The 20,138-nt window shown below is 42.8% G+C and overlaps 1 protein-coding gene across 2 annotated transcripts in view; it reads right to left on the bottom strand.

Moving 5' to 3' along the window:
- Positions 1-20,138, bottom strand: part of GLDC (glycine decarboxylase) — a 110,468-nt gene that overhangs the window by 33,539 nt on the left and 56,791 nt on the right. For both annotated transcript variants that reach the window (XM_064381851.1, XM_064381855.1), the window contains 7 exons: positions 19,780-19,885; positions 17,449-17,588; positions 16,779-16,859; positions 14,478-14,575; positions 13,892-13,976; positions 13,671-13,712; positions 12,134-12,276 (listed from right to left, as the gene is read on the bottom strand). In XM_064381851.1, coding sequence (XP_064237921.1) covers positions 12,134-12,276; positions 13,671-13,712; positions 13,892-13,976; positions 14,478-14,575; positions 16,779-16,859; positions 17,449-17,588; positions 19,780-19,885 — 695 coding nt within the window. The remainder of the gene's footprint in view (positions 1-12,133; positions 12,277-13,670; positions 13,713-13,891; positions 13,977-14,477; positions 14,576-16,778; positions 16,860-17,448; positions 17,589-19,779; positions 19,886-20,138) is intronic.

Below are 20,138 nucleotides of genomic sequence, written 5' to 3'. Positions count from 1 at the left end.
AGAAGCAAGCAAGCAAGCCTGTCTTACAAGACCCGGGTTACCCCGTCACTGGCACTGACTCAGCCGTAGCTCTCTCCGCTCTCTTCCAATAAGAAAGGCAAAGACTGCGTCTTCTGTTTTCCTGGCTTCTGAAAAACAAGTCCTAGCCTATTTGAGGTTTTTTATTTTGAGGACAAGGAAATGAATATGCCGTGCTTCAGGAAACCACTCACATCACTAGCAACTTTGTCTCCCTGTGCCTATGTGCCTGTGACATGGGTACCATCGCGCAGGGCGGATGTGATAAGTAGTGACATCATCGATGTCAAACGCTTCTCACCCAAATCCTATCCATTCTTCATCTGGCTCCAACTCTCTGCAAAGCCTTCCCCAAAGCCACCAGCCCAGCTCTTTGTCACTTCCTCAGAGAGGCCTTCCCTGAAGGCAAGAATCTTGTCTACCTTGTTCACAATTGTATTCTCTGTGACAAGAACACTGACATAAAGAACATTTGATAGATTGATTAAAGAAATAATCCTGTACCTCCTCCAAATTCTCATAGCACTTTACAATCTTACCTGACATTCCCATCCTTACCTACATGTACTGGCCGTTGAAAATTATTACTGATCTCACATTTACTTTGTGTGCCTGTCTTATCTCAATTAGAGAATAACCTCTGAAAGTAGGGTCTAATTCTCAGAGTTCTGCACATCCTCTGACAGGGAATATATAGACAGTACTCTGCATGTTGTAGTTCTGCAATAAATATTTAGTAAATATTTTAAAAATTGAGTTTCTCCATCCCAAGCAATCAATATGAATGTCATCCTTTCCTGTACAGTAAAGAACCTCAAGAAAAGCATTTTATATTTACTCCTATGTATTTCTCATGAATTCTATTCATCTTACTTTCTTGGAAGGCCAATCAAGCTGTAGACTAGGAATGAAGGAAGAGGCAGATTACTGGCCGCGAGCCAGGAGTGCAGGAGAAAAGCGACATGCTTAAAGACTTGATCAGAAATGCTGGATTTCTCTCTTGCCTTTTTTTTTTTTTTTTTTTTGCCCTTAAACATCTATAAAATCAGCTATGTTTCAACTCAAAAAGTTCAAATGATGTATTCAAATGTGACACCAGGATTACTACTGGGATATTAAAACAAATTGTTAGTGCCACCTGTTGGTAGAAAAGTATTATGAAAAGTAATTGCTTATCTACATAACCCAGACTGAGCAACCATCAGCAAACTATTATATATGGACGAGAGGCTAGGACAGTGCTTTTCTGACAATTGTTTAAAATGAAGTAGTGAATGGTCTGGAGCTGCAGGGCTGGCCAGTGGACAGGGAGCCTCAGAAGTGCCAAGTTTATGTTAGTGCAGCTTAAACTGTCTTAGAAAAACAAAGCCTTCCAGGCTGGACGCGGTGGCTCACGCCTGTAATCCCAGCACTTTGGGAGGCCAAGGCGGGTAAATCACCTGAGGTCAGGAGTTTGAGACCAGCCCGGCCAACATGGTGAAACCCCATTTCTACTAAAAATACAAAAAAGTAGACAGACATGGTGGTGCAGGCCTGTAATCCCAGCTACTTGGGAGGCTGAGGTGAGAGAATTGCTTGAACCTGGGAGGAGGAGGTTGCAGTGAGCCAAGATTGTGTGACTAAGCTCCAGCTTGGGCCACAGAATGAGACTCAATCTCAAAAATTAAAAAAAAAAAAAGAAAGAAAGAAAAACGAGGTCCTCACGTGTATGGCATTCACTCAGGCTGATGAAGGAACTGCTGTTTAAGGCAGAATGCAGAAATTGAGTAGACAACTTCTTCCAAAACCCGGACTCATTCTACAAAGAATCCCCAAGAAATTCAATAGACTAGAAAAAGTAGAACAACCACAAAACAGGTATAAGAACCCACAGGGTGAAAATAAGTTGGAGTTGATGGAATTCAACACTATTGTGATGACTATAACCTAGGCGCTTTCAGTACCAGTGTATCATCATAGGTGTGCAAGTTAACAGGAGAAATACTCAATGTGAACTTAGAAAAAAAAAAGAATTTGTAGATAACATGGCAGAGATAGGGTGAGGGTGCTAGCTCAGAAGAGCTAAAAGTCTTTTTGCCAAGGTTAGAACAGGAGTTCAAAGACAAAATAAATTTTAAAGATTTTTAAAATTAATTTATTTTCCCTTTACTAAGAACCCTAGCCAAACACATTGATAATTAGAAATAGATGTTGTAGGCCAGGCGCTGTGGTTCACGCCTGTAATCACAGCACTTTGGGAGGTCGAGGCGAGCAGATGACCTGAGGTCAGGAGTTCGAGACCAACCTGGACAACATGGCAAAACACCATCTCTACTAAAAACACAAAAATTAGCCCGGTGTGGTGGCATGCAACTGTAATCCCAGCTACTTGGGAGGCTAAGGCAGAGGAATCACTTACACTGAGGAGGTGGAGGCTGCAGTGATCCGAGATAGCGCCACTGCACTCCAGTCTCGGCGACAGAGTGAGACTCAGTCTCATGGGAAGGAAAAAAATAACACATCGTGGCTGACTTTATAGACACCATAAGCAACTTCTTAGATGGTGAGATGGTGGCTGCTTTGGAATACTTGGAGATGGGTCACTGTAGCTATGTGCTTTTTACATATGCAAAAAGTAACATGAAACCCATTTTGCAAGATTACAGAATGCACTAAAGTAATAATTCATGGTGAACACCAGCAGCCACCAAAACTCCCACTATATCATATTGTAATTATATAGAGAAAACAGTATTTGTATTCCCAAGTAAAATGCTGTTTTTTTTGTTTTTTTTTTTTTTTTTTTTTTTTTTTGAGACGGAGTTTCGCTCTCGTTACCTAGGCTGGAGTGCAATGGCGCGATCTCGGCTCACCGTACCTCCGCCTCCTGGGTTCAGGCAATTCTCCTGCCTCAGCCTCCTGAGTAGCTGGGATTACAGGCACGTACCACCATGCCCAGCTAATTTTTTGTATTTTTAGTAGAGACGGGGTTTCACCGTGTTGACCAGGATGGTCTCGATCTCTTGACCTCGTGATCCACCCGCCTCGGCCTCCCCAAGTGCTGGGTTTACAGGCTTGAGCCACCGCGCCCAATGCTGTATTTTTATACAAGTCAAAAGATGTTTAAAATGTGCCATAAAGAAAAGACAATGCCATGGATTCCAAAGTTTTAAAAATTATAGTACCAACAAATTAAGACTTGTATATGTTTGAATTACCAAATATCTAGATTGACCAGATCTATTTTAGCTTTAATATTCCCTAAATATTCTGAAAATCATTTTATAGTTTTTAACACACTATTATAGTTTGTGCACGGATGGCCACCTTTAGTGTATGATTTCACTGAAGCTCTCATTGAAGTTGTTTATAAGCAGTGGACCTATTTTACTTCTTATATTTGTCCCAAAGGAATGGGACAGTTAAAGATTTTCCACGGGGCCCAGTGGCTCACACCTGTAATCCCAGCACTTTAGGAGGCTGAGGCAGGAGGATCACCTGAGGTCAGGAGTTCGAGACCAGCCTGACCAACATGGAGAAATCCCATGTCTACTAAAAGTACAAAATTAGCCAGGCATGTTGGTGCATGCCTGTAGTCCCAGCCACTCAGGAGACTGAGGCAGGAGAATTGCTTGGACCTGGGAGGCAGAGGTTGCGGTGAGCCGAGATCACGCCACTGCACTCCAGCCAGTGCAACAAGAGTGAAAATCCGTCTCAAAAAGAGATTTTCCACAGTGAGGATGGTGACTCTTCCCATAGCGAGACTCTGTTTTGTTCTCTGCTGCCAGCTTCTCTTGGGTCTTGCTCACTGCTGAAGTTTAATTCTCCAGCTTTTCCATCAGCTCTGTGAACTGCCCAATAACTTCCCTGTAAATTATTTTTCTGGTTAAGTTCACACAAGCCATTTTCTGTTGTTTGCAACCAGGAGCCCTTAGGTGGCACATATTGTTAAATGTTTCCTACAACAATGGTGTGTTAAAGTCACTCATTCCCAAGCAGATCTCACAGACAGTTTCTACAGCCACCCTGGAGTGTAATTGCCTGTAATATAAAATCTGTTTCTTATTTGCTGCCCCTTTTCAAAGCTGTTTGGCTCCAAGCAAATATTCCTCTGGACCTCTGGATCACATGAACATAATGCTACCTATTTCACAGGTGAACTTAAAATTTTTATGATAGAATACGTTTACGTGGGCACAGGCACAGTGGTTCACGCTTATAATCTTTGCACTTTGGAAAGCTAAGGCAGGTGGATCACCTGAGTTAGGAGTTTGAGATCAGCCTGGCCAACATAGAGAAACCCTTGTCTCTACTGAAAATACAAAAATTAGCTGGGCATGGTGGCGCATGCCTGTAATCCCAGCTACTCAGGAGGCTGAGGCAAAGAATCGCTTGAGCCCGGCAGATGTAGGTTGCAGTGAGCTGAGATCAGGCCACCATACTCCAGCCTCGACAACAAGCAAGACTCTGTCTTTAAAAAAAAAAAAAAAAAAAAAAAAGACCGGGCACAGTGGCTCACACCTGTAATCCCAACAAACTATGGGAGGCCAAGGCGGGCGGATCACAGGTCAGGGGATCGAGAACATCCTGGCTAACACGGTGAAACCCCGTCTCTACCAAAAATACAAAAAATTAGCCAGGTATGGTGGCACATGCCTCTAGTCCCAGCCACTCAGGAGGCTGAAGCAAGAGAATCATTTGAATCCGGGAGGCGGAGGTTGCAGTGAGCACCACTGCATTCCAGCCTGGGCAACAGAGTGAGACTCCAAAGGAGAAGAAGAAAAAAAGCAAAAAGCAACCCCCATCCATTCTGCCCACTGTCACTCCCCAGAAGGAAATACTTCAGTTTCTTGTCACAGACAAGGGTTTGGTGTTGGACATCTTTCATGTCAGACTCCCCTCATCCAAACTCTCCTTTACTTTGAAAATACCGTCATCAAGTGTTGAGAAACGAAAGTAAGGCAAGTGAAACATTAACCGAGAAGCTGATATGGTAAAAATGATGGCAGTAAAATGATCCTAACAACCACTGTCGAAATGACCCACTTCAGTTCATGGCAACTTCAGAGGACCACTCCCAAGAAAATACGGTAAAAATTGGTGCAGATTCCTATCTTCCAGGTGGAAAAAACAGGTGAATAACAATTTAACAGTACAAATACCTTGGAAACGGTATGATTTTCACCAGTCTAATTCCTTGTATGGCATGTCTCAAGTACCCTAACGTTACCTAGGTCTCTATCTCTATAGGTTTAAAATCAAAACCCCTCATTACATCATTCTGTAATGTTCTTACATAAGTTTAATTTCATAATTACCTTTACTATCTAGTCAAAAAACATAGACAAATCAGCTGGTATCAGAAGAGCGCCTCAGAGTCGTGGTTCTCGTGCTCAGTCTAGACCCCAGACAAAAGACAGTATTGGCATCACCTGGGAACTTGTTAGAAATGCAAATTTGGCCCAGCACTTTGGGACGCCACGGCAGGCGGATTACCTGAGATCAGGAGTTCCAGACCAGCCTGGCCAACCCCATCTCAAAATTCAAAAATTAGCTGGGCTTTTTGGCAGGCGCCTGTAATTCCAGCTACTTCGGAGGCTAAGGCAGGAAGATGGCTCGAACCCAGGAGATGGAGGTTACAGTGAGCTGAGATTATGCCACTGCACTCCAGCCTGGGTGACAGAGCAAGACTCCTTAAAAAAAAAAAAAAGAAATGCAAATTCGTACGCTCCAGTCTAGGAATACTGAATCAGAAATTCTGGGGTGCAGTCCAATGTTAGAACTACTGCCCTAAAGTCTACCAAACTACAAACATCAAAATATACTTTTGAGAGTTAAGGAGACTGGGAGAGAGGAGGTCCTCACTGCCTTACATTTCCCCAAAGATGGCTCTCCTCACCCCTCACCCTGCTTTCTCTTCTTCCTGGCGATCTGAGCATTTCTTTGGGAAATCAGAGAGGGCTCACAGGTCCCTCATATTTGGACCCCAGAGCAGTCTGTTTGGCTCGGTGGAAAACTTACCAGAGACCATCAATGATGTCAACCACGAGCTCAGGAAGGGAGCGAGATGGCAAATAGCTAGTGGGCTTTTGACCCTCCCTGCTCTAAATTATTTGTGATATGCACTCGAAAGCCACATCCATCTGTCTACACCTCCCTCTTTAGTGTTCCTCCAGGCCAGATTGCTCTCCAACCCACTGATGCACATGAGAATCACCTGCTTAAAAACTCGCCCACTTCTTAGCTGGGTGTGATGGCGGGCACCTGTAGTCCCAATTAACCTTGAGGGAGGCTAAGGCAGGAAAATCGCTTGAACCCAGGAGTCAGAGGTTGCAGCGAGCCGAGATGACGCCACTGCACTCCGGCCTGTGTGAAAGAGTGAGACTCTGTCTCAAAAAAAGGAAAAAAAGAAAACCCAAAACTCTCCCACTTGGGCTCCTACCCCCAGTGAGGATTCTGATGTAATTGGTTTGTGCAGTAGGTAGAATATCTGTGTTCTTCAAAGTCTTCCCAGGTAATTCATGCAGCCAGGTCTGAGAACCTCTGTAAACCCAGTGTTTTTCACAGGCTGGTGGTGGACAAACCAGCAGCCTCAGCATCACCTGGGAATTTGTTAAAAATGCAAATTCTGGGGCCCTATTCCAGACTTACTGAATCAGAAACTCTGGAGGGTGAGGCTTAGTAATTCCACAAGCCCTCCAGGTGATTCTCATGCACAGTTAATTCTGACAGCCATTGAGAGCCCTGTTCACACCTCAGTTTAAGAATCTTTCCAGGAAGGAGAGTCTCGGAAAAGCAGTGGTCAGCTCAGTCACATTCACAATTACAGTTTGCAGTTTTTAAGGACAAAAACAACTTCCTCAATTTTTTAAGCCTAGTGAGCTAATAATAATTCCAACTTGTCTTTCACTTTACACATCCATGGGAGGTGTTAATTACTCTTTCTGTCAGCCTTAAACATCACATTGTAATTCTAAACCAGCAGTTCCTAGAATGTACTTGTCAGATGCTGAATGATTTTAAGAGTGGCAAAGTGTTATGGAGAAAAAGCTGAAGCAAGCCTCGCAGGGCTCAGTGGGAAATAAAAGGTAATTAAATATTATTTGGCTGTTTTCTACGCCAAGCTGGAAATCCTCCCCAGGGTTTATGGGTTGAACAAATAAGTAGTAGAAAATAGGAATAAGCTTTTGTTTTGTTTTGTTTTTGAGACAGAGTCTCGTTCTGTCGCCCAGGCTGGAGAGCGATGGCATGATCTCGGCTCACTGCATCCTCTGCTCCCAGCTTCCAGCGATTTTCCTGCCTCAGCCTCCCAAGTAACTGGGACTACAGGTGTGCGCCACCATGTCCAGCTAATTTTTGTATTTTAAGTAGAGACAGGGTTTCACCACATTGGCCAGGCTGGTCTCAAACTCCTGACCTTGTGGTTCGCCCGCCTCAGCCTCCCCAAAGTGCTGGGATTACAGGTGTGAGCTACCTCGCCCAGCCACTGGATAAGCTTCTTGACATTTTTTCTTTCATGCCCTTCAAACCCCCTAAATGTCCTAAGGAACTAGGAAGACCAGCGAAGGCTTGGCTACATCAAAGTTTTCTTGACAAAATTTATGGTTATTATCTTAATCCATCCAGGCGCTATAACAAAATGCCAAAAACTGGGTGGCTTATAAACAACAAAAAGCTATTTCCCATTGTTCTAGAGGCTGAGATGTCCAAGATCCTAGAAGCCAGCACACTTAGTGTCTAGTGAGGGCTCACTTCCTAGTTCATAGATGGCTGTGGTCTTACTGTGACCTCACATGGTGGAAGGAAGGGGTAAGGAGCTCTCTGGGGTCTTTCTTACAATAAGGGCACTAGTCCCATTCAGGAGTGCACAATCCTAAAGACCTAATGACCTGCCAAAGTTCCCACCTTCTAATACTATCACCTTGGAGCTAGAATTTATTTTCTTCTTCTTCTTTTTTTTGAGATGGAATTTCACTCTTGTTGCCCAGGCTGGAGTGCAATGGCACAATCTTGGCTCACTGCAACCTCCGCCTCCCAGGTTCAAGCAATTGTTCTGCTTCAGCCTCCCGAGTAGCTGGGATTACAGGCACCTGCCCCCACACCTGGCTAATTTTTGTATTTGTAGCAGAGACGGGGTTTTACCACGTTGGCCAGGCTGGTCTCAAACTCCTGACCTCAGGTGATCTTCACACCTCGGCCTCCCAAAGTGCTGGGATTACAGGCCACTGTGCCTGCCCTGGAGTTAGGATTTCAATAGGTGAATTTTGAAGAACACAAACTTTCAATCTATAGCACTTATAAAACCTTTTTATGATCCATATTTACTGTCTATTCCCGGATTAAATCTCATTCACTTTTCTGTTGCGTAGGGGAGAATCCTACAGCACTACTTGGTAGGAAGCCACATAACAGAGCCTTCGAAGACCTCACATGTTCTAGATCTTAACCTTTCCCTTAAGCTGCTGAATTCTCTTGTAGAAAAAAAAAAACAAATCACTGAAGAGAAAGGTCCCTGCTGCAGTATACATGTGGGCAGAGAATGACCACAGAAAGAACAAAAGTCTTCCGTGCACATAACACAGAAATGCCCTGGCTGAGAAGACAGCGCGGAAGGGTGCAGCAGCGAGGATGAGGCCGAGCCTGCAGGGCCACACACAGGAAAATCCAGGCTCAGGCCAGAGGTTACATTTTATTCTCCTACTTGGTCATTTGTTAACAAAGAGTTGATGTTAAATATCCTATTCTGCATAGCTTAAACTGGGAGCTTTGGGAGACTTCCTCACTGCATTTATGTTTATGAGGCGTCTATAATGTTTATTTTTATGAGGTGGTATGTTTTGCCTCCAACCCCAGGGCAACCTTCAAAACCAACTTTATCACACCATCAGCTGATGGAGAAACCCTCTGAGATCAGGAGAACCAGGTGCAATGCTCATTTGTATAACGCATGTTGGTTATACACATGTTCTCCACCATAAAAATAACTTTTTTGGATTGAATAAATTACATATGATCATGGCTTTAAAAACTTTAACCTAAAAACATAAGAACAAAAAAGCAAAATCACCTGATATTCTACCACCTAGAGACAACTGTTTGAGTCCCATCCTTCTATACATCTTTCCACCTATGCCTCTGCACACACACACACAGTTTTACACAACTAAGATCTCTTGTTCTAAATTTTATTTTATTTCAATACATTTTATTTTCTTATAATTCCCCTCCTCCCTGGCTCCTGTCTCTTTTTTGGCTCAAATCCTGATTCCTTCCTTCCTTCTACTTGCTTTGAGTTTAATTTACTTCTTTCTGTGATGTTTTAGGGTGGAAGGTTAGGTTGGTTGGTTTAAGATATTTCTTCTTTTTTCTTTTTTTAAAACAGGGTCACCCAGGCTACAGTGCAGTGGCTCTATCACAGTTCACTGCAGCCTCAACCTCCTGAGCTCAAGAAATCCTCTGGCCTTGGCCTCTCGAGTAGCTGGGACTACAGAAACACACCACCGTGCCCGGCTAATTTTTTTAACTTTTTGTAGAGACAAAGTCTCACTATCTAGTCCAGGATTATTCTTCTTCTTCTTTTTTTTTTTTTTCAAGATAGGATCTTGCTCTGTCACCCAGGCTGGGGTGCAGTGGTGTAATCATGGCTCACTGCAGCCTAGACCTCTGGGTGTAAGTGATCCTCCCACTTCAGCCTCTTAAGTAGCTGGGACCACAGATGCATGCCACCACACCTGGCTAACTTTTTAATTTGTAGAGACAGGGTCCCACTATGTTGCCAAGGCTGGTCTTGAACTCCTGAGCTCAGGTGATCCTCCCACCTCAGACTCCCAAAGTGTTGGGATTACAGGCATGAGCCACAGCACCCAGCTCTTTCCTCTTCTTTTTTAATGTAGTTATTTACAGCTATAAACTTTCCTATTAGCACTGTTTTAGCTACAGCCCATGATGTTTGATATGCTGTATCTTCATTTTGATTCACTGCAAAGTACTTTCTTTTTTTCTTCTCTTAGAAACAGGGTCTCACTCTGTTGTCCAGGCTGGAGTGCAGTAGCATGATCATGGCTCACTGCAGCCTCAACCTCCTGGACTCAGGTGAAATACTCACACCTGGGTCCCTTCCCTCACACCAGTCATTCTCCATTGAGATTATGATTCAATCTGAGATTGTGATCTGGACATCAGGAATGTTATAAAGTCACCATGAGATTCTAATTTCTAGCCAAGGTTGTGAACCACTGCTTTAAGAAGACAAATATTGATTCTTAGGTCAGTCTTCTGGAACCCTGGCTGGGATCACAATTTTCTGCAAGAGCTAATAACCAGAATTAAAAGAGTCTTGAAAAACCACTCTCCATTACGACAGTGAAGATGTGATCATATTCCGTCACTAGAGGGCGAAATTTCTTCATTTTCAACATTTAATAACTATCATTGCCTCAAGGTTAAGAATTCACTGAGGTTCCTCTCTTAAAAACAAACCAAAAAAAAAAAAAGTAATGAAGTTCTAACAAAGGTCTACTAAAGCTTGACTTTCATGCTATCAGCTCCTACCTATTTATGAAGTGAGACTTTCAGATGCAATTGAGAACACTGTGTCCTTTCATTTGCCACATACCCTCTTCCCAGAGGGCTTGTATTTTATAGGGTGTATCGTTTTTACAAAATACATGGCTTTGCTGTGCAGTCAATGTTACAAAACAGGAGGGAGGGCATCTTGAAACAGAAATTTTGCGTTACTAACCAGCTCTCAAAGGGGTCAATTCTGAGGCTGCTAGTGGAGAACCATACTTTGAGCAGTAGGAGGTGGAGAACCTAGGGGCAGATACCATAACTCAGTTTCTGAAGATATTCTAAGATGTAAACTCACACATTGATAACATGATCACTGCCTGTCTATCTATCTATCTATCTTTATCTGTCATCTATCCTCATGAAGGCAGAGAGATCGCAAATCCAGGGGATTCCAAATTGACTGTGCATTAGAATCACTTGGTTGCTTCTTAAAACTAAAGATTCTGGGCTGGGCACAGTGGCTCACGTCTGTAATCCCAACACTTTTGGAGGCCGAGGCAGGCGGATCATGAGGTCAAGAGATCAAGACCATCCTGGCCAACGTGGTGAAACCCCCGTCTCTACTAAAAATACAAAAATTAGCTAGGCATGGTGGTGTCCACCTGTAGTCCCAGCTACTTGGGAGGCTGAGGCAGGAGAATCGCTTGAACCTGGGAGGTGGAGATTGCAGTAAGCCGAGATTGTGCCACTGCACTCCAGCCTGGCGACAGAACAAGACTTTGTCTCAAAAATAAATAAATAAATAATTTTATAAACAAAATATTTGAGACTAAAAGGTTCTTAGTCTCAACCCCTGGAGGTTATGATCAGTAGGTCTGGAGTGGGGCCAGGAATTTGTATTTTTAACAAGTACCTAGGAGATTTGGCTGGACCCTGTTGCTTTTGAAAATCATTGTTCTTCTTCAAAGTTTTTCCTTTACAAAGAAACTGAGGCTGGAAGAGGAGAAGGAACTTTTCAAAGTTAGTGACATCACCAAAGCACTATCTGGGTTCTCCTGGCCCTGATAGACTGAGACACTTGTTCAAATTCAGCACGTGTGCTTGATTCTTCTCCTTAGGCTGTGTCACTGATAGGTGTGGTAAGCAGCTTCCAAAGACACCCACAATGAACCACATCTCCCAACATTCACACCCAGGTGTTGGCCCTTCCCCAATGCAATCTGGGCTCGTCCTGTGCCTTGCTTTAATAGACAGACTAATCTAGAAGGGATGCCGTGTAACTTAGGAGGTTGGGCCATTAGAGATTTGCAGCTTCTGCATGCTTCATCTGGGAACATTCATTTTCAACCGTGACATTGTGCTGTAAGGAACAAAGAAGCTCAAGGAACCACAGGAGAGCCCCATATCAAGAAAAACTAAGGCTCTGGTGAACATCGTCAAATGCACTTGCAGCCAACACCTCCTCACCTGCTATGTGAGGGAGAACACCTGGCACCTTCTAGCCACACCTCCTGAGTGGAGCAGAACTGCCTAGCCAATAAGTTGTTGTTTTAAGCCTTTCAGCTGTGGGGTGTACGCTATACAACAAAAGTCTGCTGTAACAACAGGAAAATTAACCCCCTACCTGTTTGGCTGGAAAGAGATCCGGTCATAACCTGTGAGTTCACACAAATCCTTCTCAAGCTCTCGGAAAAGCTGTTGATATCCTTGAGCTTGGTCCAGAGGCACAAAGGGGTGGATGTTTGCAAATTCTTTCCATGTGATAGGCTGAAAAGAAAGAAGAAAAAAAAAGCATATATACATATTAGAATAGCAATAATAACTTTAATAATGATGATGAGAAAAGCTATGTGCCAGGCACTGTTCTAAGCACTATACATACGTTCATTCATTTAAGTTCCACCACAACCTTAAGGTAAGTACCATTACTGTCTTCATTTAAAATGGGACACAGTTGCCCAAAAAGGGAACTTATAAAAAATATAATGTTTTGCTAACTTTTCAGGGAAGAAAAGCCTCCAAAATAGATTTCCTTCCAGGAAACACAATGAGTTGCTTCAGGTATGATTGACATAAACTCTTATATAGCACATATATTATTCTCTTTCTTCACTAAGCGGAACAAGAAACAAATGCAAAAATAAATGGGTAGACCAGGCACAGTGGCTCACACCTATAATTCCAGAACTTCAGGAGGCTGAGGTAGGAGGATTGCTTCAGGCTACCAGACTGGCCAATATGGCAAGACACAATTTCTATTTTTTAAAAAAATGAATGGGGAGGGAAATCGTCTTATCACAATATAAAATGATTTCTTTTGTCTAGTACGATTTGCCACATCAGAATAAATGTAAGAAATGAAAGAAAAAAAAGCTTTGCTAAAATGGATCCTGGCCTAGTAAAGATACTTGTCAACCACAAGAGCGAGTTACGCAAATCTTCCATTGACTTGAACTCCTATCTTTCTGATACAGGAATGGATTTCTGGAAAGAAGGCTTAAGCTTCTTAATTATACCTGAGATTTAGAACTATAAACAAATTTTTTTAAAAAGCTTTTACTATGGCAGGTTTAAAAGGGGGTGGGAGCAGGTGAGGGATAGGATAGAAAGGCATATAATACCATATACATTTCATTAATTAAAAAAAAAAATAAGTTGGCCTGGCGCGGTGGCTCACGCCTATAATCCCAGCACTTTGGGAGGCTGAGGCGGGTGGATCACGAGGTCAAGAGATCAAGACCATCCTGGTCAACAAGGTGAAACCCCGTCTCTACTAAAAATACAAAAATTAGCTGGGCATGGTGGCACGCGCCTGTAGTCCCAGCTACTCGGGAGGCTGAGGCAGGAGAATTGCCTGAACCCAGGAGGCGGAGGTTGCGGTGAGCCGAGATCGCGCCATTGCACTCCAGCCTGGGTAACAAGAGCGAAACTCCGTCTCAAAAAATATATATAAAATAAAGTTTACCCATACATTTAAATGATGAAGTTGTGAGAAATACAAGGTGTCTTCCAAGATTGTTGAATAGCAACGTAAATACTTATTAAAATAGTTCTTCAATCACAGAATCACAGTCCCAGTAGATTTCACTAGTTCTAAGCTTCAGTGGATGCTAGAACACCGCCCCTTGCTGAGTATCCACTTAAAGAAGTGAGCTACTTACTGTGAGTTCAGATGAACTATTCAGCTTCATGGTGCAGGATCCCTTTAAAGAAGCACATCCAAAATGTACCGAGTTAGTGATTTTCTATACGCCATCAATCAACCCTCCACTCTCCCCGCATGGCCACCCCTTCGTCGCTCTTGGAGTGTTTTAGGTAGGAACAAAAGAGGTGGGATTGCGGTAGCTTTGAAATGAGAAAAAAAAAGGCCACAAATAACTACCAGTGGAATCATGCTGTGAACAAGGGAAATGTCTTTATTTTCCAGTTTCTTCATATACCGGACAATATTTGTTTCAGAGTGGTAGCTGTGAACACAAAATGCAGAATTAGGGTCGCAAAAAGCAGATATGCGTCCATGCACATCCTCCTGCAATATAAGACACACCGAAATCTACCTTCAAAATGCAGATCGATTTTGGCCGTGGGCAATATGTCAACTACACTCAGAGAGAAGTGCACAGACTCCCACAAACCTCTGAGGTTGCCTTGGACAAGAAGCTGCCTGTGGGCATGCGTTAAAGGTTGGGAAGAAGAGGATTTAGGGCTCCTGGGAATGAACTTCAGCCTGGCAATTATTCATCTTAAATCCCTGCTTCTTGACTGTGCAAAGGGAGCAGAGCCGCCAGGAAACGAAGTGTACTTTTCCCAAGTCAGGAACGGGATCCTTACCAGGATAAGATACTTATGAGCCATGGCTGAGTGACAATAACCAGGCCACAGCAGACGAAGTCAATAGCGGCTCTCTGCCGAGCTCCCTAGCGGATTGTCACGGCACAAAACGCAGAAGTCACACAAGACACACAAACCTGTTGAACACTTGATGGGTGAGGAACTGACTGGTCCTCTTGAACACAGACCCTGGAATACCTCTGCGCTCCTCTCCCATGCTTTCAGCAACCAGTTCCTGAAGGAGAAACAGAGACAATGGGCCAGAGATGTATCTAGAGCCACGTGTGGACATGCAGGCTTCTGAATGGCTGGGCCACAAAGCACTCAAAATGGATCAAATATATAATTTTATTTATTTATTTATTTATTATTTTTCGAGACAGGGTCTTGCTCTGGCACCCAGGCTGGAGTGCAGTGACACAAAAATCTCGACTCACTGTAGCCTCGGTCTACTGGGCTTGATTCTTCTGCCTCAGCCTCCTGAGTAGCTGGGGCTACAGGCACATGCCACCACGCCTGGCTGATTTTTGTATTTTTCTGGAGATGGGATTTCACCATGCTGCCCAGGCTGGTCACGAACTTCTGGCCTCAAGCAATCTGCTTGCCTTGGCTTCCCAAAGTGCTGGGATTACAGGTGTGGGCCACTGTGTCTGGCCAAAGATATAAACTTAAAAGCGAAAACTACTAAATCTCATGGGCAGATCTGTATGACCGATCTGGCAATAGTTTCTTAAATGTGACACCAAAGGAATAACAATAAATGTACAAAAAAATTAGATACATTGAATTTCAATAAAATTTAAAATGTGTGTGCATCAAAGAACATTATCAAGAAAGTTAAGAGACTACCCAAAGGGAAGAAAATATGTGTAAGTCATGTATCTGATAAAGGTTGAATATCCAGCATATATAATGAATACATGGCTTGATCCTTATTCCTCCCCAGGCTAATAATACAGCTAATACAGATTGAATATTTGTCCCCACCAGATCTCAGGGTGAAATGTGATCCCCAATGTTGAAGATGGGCTTGGTGCTGTCTTCACAGTAATAAGTGAGTTCTCACCCTACTAGTTCCCATGAGAATTGATGAGAAGTAATTGTTAAAAAAAACCTGGCACCTCCCTCCTCTCTCTTTTCCTTTCTCTCTCACCATGTAATTCCTGCTCCCCTTCCACTTTCTCCAAGAGAGGAAGCTTCCTGAAACCCTCACCAGAAGCAGATGCTTCTTGCACAGCACAGCCTGCAGAACTGTGAGCCAAATAAACCTCTTTTCTTTGTAAATTACTTGGTCTCAGATATTCCTTTATACAATGCAAATGAACTAAAACAATGGCCCTCTTGACCCCTTAGTGATGCTCCAGAAACATTTCTCAAATGCATTAACCAAATATCTGTGATTAAATGTAGTGCAGAGTTCCACAGAGAAGGAGCTGAGTCCTGCTTATTAATTGAAGTTTGAAAGAGAACGTTGTGATGCTTCTTTGATGATTTATGAATGTTATCTGGCATAATCCTTTGAAGTCGTCTCTCAAAGAGGACACAGATAACCAAGACAACACCACTCAGCACTCTTGAAGGTATTTCTACTTACTTCCTTTAATCGATCCATTCAACAAATATTTACTTCGTGACTAATACACACCAGGCTGTAGACTGCTGTGATTGGCTCCTTGTCACAGGTCTAGGCAGCTACTGTCTGCTCTCTTTCACTCTCATGCCATGAAATGGTAACTCTTCTCTTGCTTGTCCCTGCTACTTCATTATTTTAGAAAGCAACTCATTACACTGAACTGCTTATAGCTTTCATGTAGCTGCTCTCCCAGCCTTTGTGACTGCTTTCTCCAGCGTCTAGCACACTCAGACCCCTCTTCCTTTCCCTTCACTGTGCCATCTTGGTCTAGATAACTCCTGCTCATCTTGTTGGTAAGGAGCTCATCCTGTGAATTCCCAAAACATCTTCACATATCACCCACCTGGATTCTAATCTTGAGCTTGTTTGTCTGAATCCCTAAGAAACTGTAAGCTCCATGAGGACAGAAAGCATGTCTAATTCACCACTGTATCCTCAGGGCCTAGCATAGCACCTGGCATATATTGAGTCCTCAATAGATATGTATTAAATGAGTATCATAATTTTCCAATGAATCACATAACCAAGATGCCAACATCTTGAATCTTTGTATTAGAGGCAGTTTCAATTAAATATCATTAACAATCTTTCCAACTAGCCTAGCTGCATAATACTGGCTGGAGCCCTAGAGTAGTGACCTCCAGCTGTCAGCAGTGACTAACAAGGGACAGTCAGTGGAGTAATTTTAACAGCAAGCTACCAATGTCCCACTTGGGTCCCTTCTCCCTCACATTCAGAGGATAAGCTACCTTTGCTACCATCTCTAATAGTCATGACGAGGAATGCATGTTTTTATTTTACTTACTGCAGATGACTCACAACCAAAGATCCACAACAAGTCGTCCAGATCTTTTTCATTGACTGTTTCATCAAGAGAAATACCAAGCTACAGAAACAAAAAACAAAATGGAAAACATCAACTCTAAATTGCAAGATCAGTGGAGGAATCCCAAGAGAGGTCAAAGGGGAGATGGTGCTAAACAAAATCCCACCATTCCAAAATAACAGGGTACCATTATATCCAAGCTAATGCTTAGAGGAAGGTGGCTGGGCCAGTCCCAGGCTTCACAAGGCTGGGAGTTTAGCCAGCCACCTGTGAGCTCTAACATTCCATGGTTGCAGGACACTCCCTGTTAGAGCTAGACATGCTTATCTTTTCCTTCCCTTTACCTATACTACCATATCAGTTATCAGAGCCTTTATCTTAAACCATCAGTCATACTGTGAAGAGAGTATTATAAGCAAAATATGTGCATTTCAGTCCCACATATGAAAACATAAAGTATTAAAAGAAAGCAGAGGGTGAATGATCCTTTACTGAAAAGATCAGAGTATTGCATATTGTAAATAAAACTGGTTTATGAAAAAATAGACTGTGCCTAAAGTTTTCTTTTTAAAAACAAAGAGGAAAGCTTTTAATGAGAAAGGATGTGAGAATTTGAAAAACTGGTGAAAATACTGAAAATTTGACTTACTGTGCCATCCTCAAAGAGCCGAAAATTGATCTGCCGCTGAGCAGCCCTGCCTAACACCTCCTTCACTGAGCAGCCACACTGAATCTTCAAGGTGTCAAAGAACAGGTCATGCTGGAGTTGATGCCCTGCTCGCTTGAGACCTAGACAAGATGGGAGAGCCCCCAATCTCTGATAACGAAACCTGCTCCTCAGCCATTGACATGTCACAGAGTAATAAAGAGATAAATTCTACTAGACTCTGTTGCTGGTCCTGGGCAGTGTTTTGGTGATTGCTTTTTTTTAAAAAAAAACTAAACATGTTTATTATTATGCTATAGAAAATTATGAAATACATATAAAACAGTAAGGAAAATCTCGATAAAAATTACATTACTGCTTGTATTTTGGTGTATTATATCTCAAGAAACGGGGGGAGCAGGAACTATCAGATATATATTTATATTTCATTATACCTTTTTTTTTTTTTTTTTAAGAGATAGGGTTTCACTCTGTTGCCCAGTCTGGAATGCAGGGGCATGATCAGAGCTGATTGCACTCTCAAATTCCTGGGCTTAAGCTCAAGAAATCCTCTTGCCTCAGCCTCCCAAGTAACTGGGATCACAGGCCCATGCCACCACACCTGGCCACTAATTTTTTTAATTTTTTGAAAAGAGGGATCTTGCCATGTTTCTCAGGTTGGCCTTGAACTCCTGAACTGAAGCAATCCTTCCACCTAGCCTCCCAAAATGAGAGGATTATAGGTGTGAACCACCACACTTGATCTCATCTATGCTTTCCTATAGATCACTGTCTTAAATCATTTTTAATGGCTACATAATAGTCAAACATATGGATGTACCATGATTTAATCACTTCATTTTTTTTTTTTTTGGAGACAGAGTCTCAGTCTGTTGCTCAGGATGGAGTGCAGTGGAGCGATCTCGGTTCACTGCAACCTCTGCCTCCTGGGTTCAAGTGATTCTCCTGCCGCAGCCTCCAGAGTAGCTGGGACCACAGGCGGGTGCCACCATACTAATTTTTGTATTTTTAGTAGCGATGTAGTTTCACCATATTGGTCAGACTGGTCTTGAACTCCTGACCTTATGATCCACCCGCCCTAGCTTCCCAAAGTGCTGAGATTACAAGTATGAGCCACCACGCCTGGCCTATTTTAATTTTTTTATAGAGATGAGGTCTCACTTGCTCAGGTTGGTCTTGAACTCCTGGCCTCAAGCAATCCTCCTGGCTCAGCCTCCAGAGTAGCTGAGATTACAGACACAAGTCACCATGTCCAGCTCACTAAATAACAGCATTCTTCTGATTGCCAATGTAATGGGATAAACACTATTTTATTGCTTTATTTTATATTTCTTTGATTAATAGCAAGGCTAAAATTTTATATATGTCTATTGGCCCTTTATTTCTATAATTATTTCTTTTAAAATTACATTTAAAGTTCTTTGCCCATTTTTATATTAGGGAGTTCATCTTTCTTATGTTTGGGGCTGGTGGGAGAGTAAGAGTTCTGCATATTAAAAATATCACAGTGTGGCTCACGCCTGTAATCCCAGCACTTTGGGAGGCTGAGGCAGGTGGATAACGAGGTCAGGAGTTTGAGACCAGCCTGGCCAACATGGTGAAACCCTGTCTCTACTAAAAATACAAAAATTAGCCAGGCTTGGTGGCAGTTGCCTATAATCCCAACCACTCAGGAGGCTGAGGCAGGAGAATTGCTTGAAACCAGAAGGCAGAGGTTGCAGTGAGCCGAGATTATGGCACTGCACTCCATCCAGCCTGGTGACAGAGCAAGACTCTATCTCAAAAAAAAAAAAAAAAAATCACAGCTTACCAGAAGTAAAAGAGAAAAAAATACTAACACTCAGTCTAGGCCAGGCATGGTGGCTCACACCTGTAAACCCAGCACTTTGAGAGGCCAAAGTGGGTAGATCACTTGAGGTCAGAAGTTCGAGACCAGCCTGGAAAGCATGGCAAAACCCTGTCTTTACCAAAAATTAGCTGGACATGGCAGCGTGCACCTTAATCCCAGTTACCTAAGGACTGAGGCAGGACAATCACTTGAATCCGGGAGGTGGAGGCTGCAGTGGGCCGAGATTGCACCACTGCACTCTAGCATGGGAGACAGAGCAAGACTCCATCTCAAAAAAAAAAAAGAAAAAAGAAAGAAACAACAACAATAACAAAATACTCATAGATGTTGAAAGTACCTTTCCTGGTTTCTCATTTGACTTTTAATTTTGCAAATAGTATTGGACATACAATGTTTTCAATTTTACTTACTCTACTTTATCAGTTTTATTATGCCCAAAAGTTTTAGACAGATTACCAACTCACCTTCTGACAAAATCAAAGTGGCATTATGTACCCTCCTAGCAATATGCTCCAGCCCACGGGAACCATGGTAGATTGCAAACATGGCAGCCATATTCGCCAAGAGGGCCTAAAGGATAAGAACATTTAAAGGATCATTTAAAGAATCATGTGATGGAGGACAATTAGTGGGAGGGAGTAATTACCTGACTTGGGATGCCAGAACTGAAGACAGGGATAAAACAAGGTGATCAGATTTCCTACATTCTTTGATAGTTGAAGACAATTAGTATATAACCTGCCCAACTACGTGGAGTGAAATGGCCTCCAAGATACCCTGGAGTTATTACTATACTAAACCTTCACATTGGACCATTACAAAG

This window comes from Aotus nancymaae, unplaced genomic scaffold (genome assembly GCF_030222135.1).
Source record: "Aotus nancymaae isolate 86718 unplaced genomic scaffold, 86718_ANA_hifiasm-v0.15.2.pri h1tg000003l, whole genome shotgun sequence".
In the NCBI taxonomy this organism is placed as follows: Eukaryota; Metazoa; Chordata; class Mammalia; order Primates; family Aotidae; genus Aotus; species Aotus nancymaae.
Note: the sequence above shows the minus strand (reverse complement) of the source record. Positions and strands in the feature narration are given on the sequence as shown.